The sequence below is a fragment of the Parus major genome, chromosome 23 (genome assembly GCF_001522545.3).
Source record: "Parus major isolate Abel chromosome 23, Parus_major1.1, whole genome shotgun sequence".
Classification (NCBI taxonomy): domain Eukaryota; kingdom Metazoa; phylum Chordata; class Aves; order Passeriformes; family Paridae; genus Parus; species Parus major.
The window spans coordinates 2,000,755-2,011,143 of NC_031791.1; the positions used below are offsets into that span (position 1 = coordinate 2,000,755).

Sequence of the window (10,389 nt, forward strand, 5' to 3'; positions counted from 1 at the left end):
GTGGGGGCTGTCCCTTCTATGCTGCAGCAGTTTGGCCTTCCCAGGACATGGCCACTCACCTGGGGATGCTCCAGGTTCTCATCCCACAGGGGTTCAGGGTGAAGGGGCCGAGCTCCTTGAGCTGTGGCAGGAAAATCCTCCACGCTGGGGATTCCTGATGGGAACAAGGCCCAGCAGGAGGAGCAGGGAACCTCTCCCCTTTACGGAGCAGAAGTTGGGCACAGCCCGACTCAATCCCGAGTGATCTCTTACATGCACCTGGGAAAAGGCTCCCGGACCGAGCTCCTGGGAATGCAGCAGCAGTGTCCCCAAATCCTTCCTGCCCTGGGCAGGGCTCCAGCCTGGGAGGCTGTGGTGAGGCTCTGACTTCCCATAGAAACACATGAAAGGGCCCCTTCTTGTATTTGCCAGAGCCCCGTCATTTTTGGTTGTGAAGATCCCATGGCAACCGGCGCCTTCTGCAACTGCACTTGCTATTTCTGGGCTCGCTTTTCCCCTCCTGTGGGATCATCCCGTGGGATCAGCCCTGCTCTCCCAGCCCTGGGCCTTTCCCAGCCCATCACCCCCTTCCCTGCTGCGTGCTGAGGTGTTGGGAGTCACGGAGCAGGAATTGGAGCAGGAATCTCCTCCGTATCTTATCTTGGAGCCCATCTGCCCTTCCTTAGGGTCAGGAGTTGGGATATTTGCAAACAGAGCCAGGCCCCAAACTCAAACCCCTGCAGCCTCATCCTCAGGCTGGGCTGCACAGCCCCAGGGTGACGATGGGGACAGTGCTGGGGTGTGAGGATGGTCCCCAGGCAGTTTTGGGGATCAACACCCCCCCACGGCCTTTCCCAGCCTGTGGATCCCTCCTGGTGGAACAGGAACCCCCACAACGCCCTGGTCCGGGCATCCCGCTCATCCCACGCTCCTTATCTGCACTATCCCGGCCTCGGGGCTGATAAAGGGCTGCCTGACCCTGAGCTGCCAGCTCGGGAGCGTTGTGAGAGCAGGACGGCTGCCAGAGGGTGCCTGGAGAAATCCGGGAATGCCGCAGGATCCAGCCCAGAGCAGGGATTGAAGGGCGGCCGCACCAGGCTCTGCTCCCCTGACCTGGGCAGGGTCCCCCAGCCCGGGGCCGAGCCGGGACAGGTTCCCGAGCATCCTTCCTCGCCGAGAGGGAAGTTTATAATGGAAACAAAAGCCAGGCTCGCTCCAAGTGCAGCTTTTCCCGTGCTGTTTCCTGGCTCCCGCACGCCACGGCCGGGGCAGCGGGACGGGAGGGGTTTGTGTGATTTGGGATCCCAAACTGCCACCCAACCCTGCCCTCTGGCAGTGGGGAACCATTCCCGTCACTCCAGGCCTTTGTCCAAACCTCTCCAGGTCTCTTGGACCGCCTGGAAGGGGCTCTGGGCCTTCCCTTCTCCAGGTGGACACCCCCAGCTCTGCCAGCCCGGCTCCAGCCCTTGGAGCATCTCCGTGCTCTCCTCTGGACCTGCTCCGGCAGCTCCTCATCCTCTGGAGCCTCTCCATCCACATCCCGGGGCTGGAGGCGGCTCCGCAGGTGTGGCCTCACCTGAGCGGGGCACACAGGGACAATCCCCGATCCCACCGATCCCACCGATCCCTGCAGCGGGACACAACATCCCAGCCCCTCCCCGCCCCCCTCCAGCTCCGTGACCCCTTTTGCCCGTGTCCCCGGGGCCGGTGGCCGCCGGTGGCCGGGACGCAGCGCAGGGAAGCGGGGCCGGGCCGCTCCGGGGCCGCGCTGCCTCCCCCGGGAGCTGCGGGATGTAAGGGCCCCTTTCTCCCGGCCACTCAATGTGGCTTTTTGTTGCTCTGCCGGGGCTGATACCGCCGAGCGGGGACAGACAATACGTGGCATTGTTCCCTTTCAGCAACATCTGACGGGCCCAGGCGCAGAGGAGAGGCCAGTGTGTGCCCGGGGTGAGGGGGGAAGGGACCGGCACGGACGGACAGACGGCAGCAAAGGAGCAGAGACTCCCAAACCCAGCCCTGGATGTCGGGATGGGCAGCACCGGAGGGATGCTGCGTGCCTGGGAGACTGTAAAATCATCTCGGTTTGGGTTGAAAGGGAGCTTAAAGAGCATTCAGATGATGGGGGTGTTGTTTGTGGTACCCTAAGAGCGTGGAAAATCATCCCCGAGAGCCACAAACTTCGCGCCTCACTTACCCTAATGGAATATTAATTATAAAACCTCATTAGGAGCCTGCAAGTGTCAACACACCAATGCTGCCGTTGCTGCTCCCTCTCCCCCAGATTTCCTGGGATAGCTGGGGGTACCTGAACCCCCGGGAAATGCAGGGAAAAACCTCTCCCTGAACCCCCACGCGGGTGGGGTGGGGCAGGGGCTCAGTCCCTGCGAGGGAGGAGCCGGGAACAGAGCTCGGCGGGGGAATCCCGGCTGTGCCAGGGCTGTCTGCAACTTTCCATCAGAAATCCCCTCCTTCCCTTTATCCCGGGCTGTCCCTGGCCGGGATTGCTTCATCGCCAGCAGCAGAATTCCCCCTTGGCCTCCGAGCAAACCCCAGAGTGTCCCCAGGGTGGCGGCTGCCGGGACATGGAGACCTCGGGGGTGGCTCCGGGCTGGGGCTGCGGTTTTTGGGGAGCTCTTTGCCCTCCCAGGAATTCCAGCCGTGCCCGATGAGCTCCCATCCGCCCGAGGGCTGGCAGGATGCGCTGGGAGGGGGCACAGGGGGGTTTTGGACCCTCCGGAGTCAGGAGCTGTTCCCACCCCCCTCATTCCTGAGCTGCTTTCGGGGTCGGAGGAGCGCGAGGGGTCCCGGCTGGAAGGGGCTCGGTAAGGCCCCAATCCCACCCGCTCTGGGGGAGCCCCCGGGAGGGATCTCCAGGCGGTTTTGGGGTCGGGAGGGGAGGAGTGGCCGTGTCTGGGGGCAGCGGAGCCGTCCCCGCCCCCACGGCTCGCTGGGATGCAGCGGCGGATGCAGCTCGGGCAGACTTGCATGGCCGTAGCCATGGCAACGGCAGCGCGGGGGGATGCGGGGGATGCGGGGGGAACCGGGGGGAACCGGGGGGGAACGGGAGGGAACGGGAGGGAACGGGGCTGCACCGCTGCCATCCCACCCACCATCCCACCCGGCTTGGCCGCATCTGGGGTCACCCCACATCTGGATTTGCAGACATCTGGCTTCTCCCACGTCTGGATTCACCCCACATCTGCCTTTTCCCAGGTCCTGGTTCACCCAGGTCTGGCTTCGCCCCCCATCTGTTTCTTTTTCTGCGTCTGGGTTCACCCCACATCTGGGGTCACCCCACACCAGGATTCTCCTCACATCTGACTTCTCCCAGGTCCGGGTTCGTTCCCCATCCCCTTTTCCCAGGCCTGGCTTCACCCCACATCTGGCACCACCTCAATCGCTCCTTCACCCCTTTCCCGTGTGCCCGCAGCTCCGGTTTCCCCCGGGGCGGGCTCACCTCGTTGCACCCCAGGGACCCGGGGCCGTGCCCGCCCTCCGGGGGTGCCGGTACCGGGGTGCAGCACCCCGGGAGGGGCGGGCAGGGCGCGGAGGGAGCGCTGCGGGCGGGGGCCATAAAAGCCACCCTCTGTTTGCTTTGGCGCGGCCGCACTTTTGCTCCACATTGACTTTGATCCGCGGCCGTTTTTCCTCTCCTCCCGCCTCCCCGGGGCTCTGAACCTCGGGGTGCTGCTGCCCAGCCCCCCCAGCACCACGGGGGGCTGCGGAGAAACCCCCAGCCCCAACTCGCTGCCTGCTGTGCTGGGCGCATCGCGCTCCTTCCAGCCGCCCTGGGGACAGCGGTGGGGCTCAGGGGACACTCGGGGTGGCCGTGGCAGGCTGGCGGTGCCCACCTGCCCGCCCCTCCGGCCGGCCCAGCCCCCGCGCCGCCAGCCCGGCTGCGTTTGGCAGCAAAGCAGCTCAGCTGGAGAAAAGCCTGCGGCGCTGGAGTGACCCACTAACCTTCTTCTCCTTAAAAATGCATGAAATGCAGGCAGCTGCCGCGGGGACCCGCACATGCAGCGGGGCTGGAGCGCGGGCGGGGGCTCGGGTGGGCACCGGGGCGGGCGCAGGGGAGCCCCCCCTGGGCAGGGAGGGAGGGAGGGGACGCGCTGCTCTGGCTGCCCAGGTTTGGGGGGCTGACGGTGTTGGAATCGCGGTGCATCCCCGGCCCCGGCGAGGGGTGGCACGGGGCCGCTGGCACCGGGATGTGGGAGCGCCGCGGTGGAGAGAAATCCGCCCGGGAGGTCAGGAGGGAGCTGCCACGGCCGGGGCTCCGCTGCGGTCCGAGGACATCCCGTCAGAGCGAGCCCCGCTCCGCTCGGTGCCACCGGAGGGTCCCGCTGGTGACACGGGAGGGTGGCACGGTCCTTCCAGGCGGGCGCAGCCTCGTCCCGGCGCTGCCATCACGGCCCTGACCTCGTTTTTCTGCAGCTCCTTTAACACACCCGGGGCAGATGGCAGCGAGCCCGGGGGGGCCGGGGACAGCGGGGGAACGGCGGCTCAGCCCCGCCGGGGGACACACACCCCGCTCCCCGAGCACCCCACGTCCCCCTCGGGCCCCAGGCAGTGCCGGGGGGACACGTCCCTGCTCTGGCAGGGGTTAACAGCTCCTGTCGCATGCGGCTGATTTAATTTCGGTCTCGTTTGCATGGCTGATTGCGGCTGCAACACCTCGTTGAAGACACGGGGTTATTTTTAGCTGCTCTGCGCTCCGGCTGAGCCGCCCCCGGGCAGCCCCCGGGCCGTGTCCGACCCCAGAGTCCCCTCGGAGGGGGACAAACACCCGCGGCCTTCGGTGGGAAGAGAGGAGGATTTGCAGGATTAAAGTTTTGCCTTTGTTTCTGCGGTCACAGCCCTGTCTGGAGAAGGAAAACAAGCCCAGGAACCAACAGCAGCACAAACTGGATTGAGTAAACAACGGAGCTGCTCCATCCCTGCCGGAGAGGGGCTCGTTCCTTGGCTGGATCACGTTTCCCATCCTTTTCCCTCCGAAATTCCCAGCCTGGCCACCGCGTGCTGCTGCCATCACCCGAACAGCCTCAGAAAGAGGGAGGAAATCACAGCTCGGGGGGGTTTCCAAGGCGTTTTGGAAATCCCTGGAGCTTCCCCCGGGGTCTCAGCTCTGTCTCAGCGGGCAGGGAAGGCGAGGAAGGGCCGGGAGCAGCCTCAGGGAGCTCGGCTGTCCTGCCCTGCCACCCTCGGCTCCACGCGTGTCCCCCCAGCCCGGCCCTGCGCAAGCCAGGTGGCAGAGCCATGAGTGTCTCCACTCCCTCCGGCTAATTAACATAAATTGACACTGACTAATTAACCGTCCCGCCTCATTAGAGCCCGGATGCCACATCCCTGGGAACAGCAGGCACCCGAGCCCTGGCTATGGACGCGTGGTGGCCACGTTCTGCCCCTCGCCAGGCACCGGCCACCCCTGTCCCCCCCAGCGGGAGCGTTCCCATGGCTGTCCCCATCCCACGGCCCTTGTGAGGCTGCCAGCAGCGATAACGAGATTGGTTCCTAATCCACTTATTCCTGGCTGGAGCAGAGGGCCGGCAGCCTGTTCCCAATTCCCGCCGGGCACGGAGCCCTCCCGGCCCTGGGGCCAGGGGGAAAAACCTCGCTGGGCTCGGCTGTGGGGCAGGGAATGATGCCCGGGAGGGGGGAGGAAAAGCCGCGGAGAGTTGAACCCTCGGGGGAAGGTGGCACCGTCAGCAGCGCGGCCTTGGGAAGCAGCAGGATGAACAAATCTTGCATCAGCCTGGAAGGAAGATAAGGAGCCCTTCCCAACCCTCACCCGGAGCCGGGAGGGAGCGGCGGGGAGGGAGGGAGGGAGGGGGATGCTTGAGGCAGCGGAGTGCAGGGGAAGGTCACCCCAAGGCGGTGACACCCAGCTCGGCGGGAGGAAGGAAAAGGAAATTTTTCACTTCCCTGTTTGCTCAGGGCTGCCTGGGAAGCGGGGGCCCCGCACAGGTCCCGTCCTGCGCCGCTCTCGCCGCTCCCCACCCGCTGCCACCGGGCTGAGTCACGGCCCCGCACGTCCGACCGGTTTTGGGGGACACCCTCGGGCTGAGCGTGGGAATGTCCTGCCCCCAGCAGCACCCCCGAGCCGGGAGCAGCCCCGGGACTCTCAGTTCCCCAAATACCAGGCGCTGGGGGGGTGTGGGCGCTCCGGGAAAGCTCCCGCTCCTTCCCAGCGTCCTGCGTGTGATCCCCGCCGCCCTGAGCCGTGGATTATAAACTAGGTCAGCCACAGATCCCCAAAAGTGATTGGAATCGGGGAATCGCCGCTCCCTGGGGTGAGCCCGGGGACAGATTTGCTGCGTTCGATGTTTCCTCCGCAGAGCTGGGAGGAAGCTGAGGATGGAACGGGGACCCCTGGAGCCCCCGAGCAGCGTCGGGGACGGGTCCCACGAGGAGCTTTGGGGACCGGAGGCTCGGGAAGGGCTCAGGAGGCCGGGTCCCCCTGTGAGAAGCTCGGGAAGGAGCCCTGGGGAGGATGGATGGATGGATGGATGGATGGATGGATGGATGGATGGATGGATGGATGGATGGATGGATGGATGGATGGAGCTGGGAAAGCCGGGAACGCTGAGCTCGGAGGGCAGGAAGCGGGGCCGGGGCAGGAAGGCAGCCCCGGCTCCGGGCTCGGCGGAAAAGCGAAGGAAGAGCGGAGGAAAGGCTCGAGGCCACGGCGGGAGGAAGCCTGGAGCTGTCCCGGTGCACGTTGTCCCCGCGGGGAGGGGACGGGACACCGAAACTCGCCCGTTCCCTCCCTCAGGCTGCCCACGCCTCTCGTGGGGCTGCAGGTCCTGGCGTGCCCCGTGTCAGCCGCACCTCGGGACTCGTGGGAGATCCCAAAAGAGGGGACCAGGACCCTCGGGACACCCCTTTGGTGGTCGTGGAGATGGCGCTGCCGCTCGCGGGGTCCCTGGCCGGGGTCTGAGCGAGGATTCAGAACCTCCGGGCGTGTAGGGTGGGTTTGGGGTTTCTTACTTTCCTTTGGAGCTCTGTGAGGACTTTGGGGCTCTGCCTGGGATGGGGCCACCACAGGGCCTGACACCCACCTGGGGGCTGGGCGACATTCCTGACACTGCCCCCCGCTTCTCCACAAATTCGGGAAACGTCCCAACACCCTCCAGAGCCTCCATTCTCCCCCTCTCAGTCCTCAGGCACCTCCAGCTCAGATCACCGGGAATATTCATCTCAAACTGCTGTGGGGGCCGTGTCCCCCATGCCGGGGATGTCACCGCCGTGTCCCCCAGCCCGGAGCAAAGGAGCTGGAGCGCCGGGAGACGCCGTCCCTCCTCCTGTTAAATATTTATAGCACTGCCGGGGAAAATGGCAGCGGAAACGGAGGGGGAACCGCGGGCGGGAGGGTCCGTCTGGACCCCGCAGGAGCCGCTTCCCGGGGTGCTGCAGGCGCTGTCCCCGCTCCCCTGCACCAGGGCCGCGAGTTTGGTGTCCTTTGATGGGAAAAGCTTGGTGGGGATGGCTCGGGGTCCGCCCGGTCCTTGCTCCGGCTCCTGGCTCCTCATGGCTTGTTGAAATGAGGAAATGAGGACGTGTGTGTAATTGTTAATGAGGATGCTCGGGGTTTGTAATTACGGCTGGACGGGGCCTCGTGGGCTGTGGGCTGCCCTGGTTTTGGCCAGGTGAGCCCTGGGGTTGTTATGGCCAGCCCGGCTCCCTTCAGCATCTCCAAAATTTGGGGGTCCCAAGGGGATCCCGCGGCTCTGGGGCTGGAGGGGAGCAGGGCCCGGGGGATGCTCAGGGATCTCCCAGCCCGGGAATCCTGACAGGATCTGCACTGGGATATTTTTCCCTCCCTCATGCTTTTCCCACCCTCGATCTCACCCCAGACCTGCTGTGCTGTGAGGTGACAGTGAGCAAACGAATCCTTAATTAACCACTTCAGGGATTTGGCTTTAGAAATGTAAAAAAAATATTTGTTAGGGAGGAATTAAAGCTGCCAATCTCTGGATACACGGTGGCACAGCTCAGGTGGGATCAACATTGGTTTTGGGGGATGATCCTGTTCCTTCCAACCTTCTTGTCCACGGCAGGAACTGCTGGATGCTGGATTTGGCAGTGAAGCAGCCAGAGATGGGCTGGGGGTTTGGGATGGATGAGGAGGAGCTGGGAGGTCTCCAGTGAGGGGGTTGAGCTGCAGGATCACCCAGAAATCCGGGATCAAACAACCCAGGATCACCCAGAATTCCAGGATCAAGCAACCCAGGATCACCCAGAAATCTGGGATCGAACAACCCAGGATCGCCCAGAAATCCGGGATCAAACAACCCAGGATCGCCCAGAAATCCGGGATCAAACAACCCAGGATCACCCTGAATTCCAGGATCCTTCACTGTGCCGAGCTGGGCTCTGACCAGGCAGGAATTGGCTGCTTGGAGGTCCCAGGAACTGGGATAAGGGTGGGAGACGCGGCCTGCCAGGAATGTTGGGGCGGGCTTTTAGGGGAAAACAACCATTTCTCATCAGCTGCATCCGCTGGGAAGCGGGAGGGGATTCCCGGCGGGCAGCAGGAGGGAGAAGTTTTCCCATTTCGGAGGGCTCAGCCCGGGCAGTGCTGAGCCCATGGAGGGAATTTCTGCCGGGAATTTTGCTCCAGCGTGGCCTCTGTCCTGAGTTTTTGTTCTCGGGGACACCCCAGGATGTGTCCTGGCAGATGTGAGCCCCGTGTCCCCGCTGCCCTCCTGGCCGGGGGACCCCCGGCTGAGGTGGGATTGGTCACAATTCCTGCGCTTTGATGTCATCACCTGCTCCCGAGGGATCCTCGTTACCTGTTCCTGGCATCTGGCTGCTAATCCCGGGATTAATCCCGCGGCAGATGGAGCTCGGCCAGCCCGGGACCCCCGGCGGGCAGCCCGGGACCCTCGGGGTCACCGAGGCAGCTGAGCCCCGAGCGGAGCCACCTCCGTGGTACTCCCGGGGGAATTCCTACCGGGAACTCCCCTGGGACATCGTCCCTGCCCGGGGGCCCCGGGAAAGGGAAGTGAAACGTGTCACTGCTCCCGGTGACAGCTCTGCCCAGCTGCGGGAACAGCGTTTCTGGGAAACCAAGAATCCCCATGTCCGGCTTCTTCTCGCCCCAGAAATATCCCGAGCGCTCTCGGGGTGGGAAAAAGGGAAGGAGAGGAGGAAATGGCTGCGTGTCTCTATCCCGTGCCCCCCCCCAAATTCATCCCCTTCACTCTCGGGGTCCCGGCAAGGCAGAGGGGAATAAAGGAGATGTCCCCAGGGCTGTGTCGAGGGTCTCTGCCCCTCAGATCCCAGCCAGGCCCCCCGTCCTGTGGCCGAGTGTCCCACGGCTGCGTGCTAACCCCAGGGTCCCCGCTCAATGGGAGGAAGGAAATCCTCATCCTCGGGAAAGGCTGGACACGGCCGTTTCCTCCCGCCGTGCTGGGGAGGGGGCCGGGGCCCCGGCATCACCCCCCGCCCATCCCGGCTGGAAAACCCGGCCGGACACTGGGTTTGGTCCTGGTGGGGTCGCACGGGAAACAGGGACAGGCTGGGGGGGCCTCTCCGTGCCCCCCAAACCCGCAGGATCTGCCGGGGGGGCTCCAAGCAGCCGAGCCCTCGGGAATGGGGGTCCCAGCTCCGTGTCGGGGTGGGGGTGAGGGGAGGCACAGTCCCGCGGGCTCGGCAAGTCTGGGTCTCCTTCAGCCTTCGCTATTCCCGCTGCTCCTTCCTCTTCCTCGCCCTTCTCCCTGAGCACTGAAAAGCGGCGGCGGCTTCGCTCCGGTGGCCTCTGGTCCCGCCGTGTCCCCGCCGTCCCTCGGGCCTCTGCCGGGCACCGACGCCCCCTTTCCCCTCCCCGGTGCCACGGACGATGCTGCCACCGGTCCCGGTCCTGTCCCGGTCCCGATCCTGACCCCAGTCCCGGTCCTCCTCCCGGTCCCGGTTCCCGGACCCGCTCCGGTGCTTGATCTCCGCTTTCGGTGGCAATAATTCCCCCGGCGTGATGGGGGCTGGATCGGGAGCGGTGTCGGAAACGGGACCGGGATCAGCACAGGGACCGGGATCAGGATCAGGACCGGGATCGGGATGGGGACCGGGACCGGGATCGGGATCGGGATCGGTATCAGGATCAGGATCAGGATCAGGATCGGTATCAGGATCGGTATCAGGACCGGGATCGGGACCGGGATCGGGATCGGTACCGGGATCACGATCAGGATCAGGACCGGGATCGGGATGGGGACCGGGATGAGGACCGGGATCACGATCAGGATCAGGACCGGGATCCGGATGAGGATCGGGATCACGACAGGGATCGGCACCGGGATCAGGATCGGTACCGGGATCACGATCAGGATCAGGACCGGGATCGGGATGAGGATCAGGATCAGGACCAGGATCGGGATGGGGACCGGGATCGGTACCGGGATCACGATCAGGATC

General features: G+C 64.8%; 1 protein-coding gene across 1 annotated transcript in view; it reads right to left on the minus strand.

The window, feature by feature from the left end:
- The window catches only part of MARCKSL1 (MARCKS like 1), a 13,117-nt gene extending 5,999 nt beyond the window's left edge, over positions 1-7,118 (minus strand). Inside the window, exons 1-2 of the mRNA XM_015649054.3 lie at positions 7,035-7,118; positions 60-154 (exon numbers count right to left, since the gene is read on the minus strand). Of these exons, the coding sequence (XP_015504540.1) occupies positions 60-154; positions 7,035-7,118 (179 nt within the window). The remainder of the gene's footprint in view (positions 1-59; positions 155-7,034) is intronic.
- Between the last annotated feature and the right edge of the window lie 3,271 nt (positions 7,119-10,389).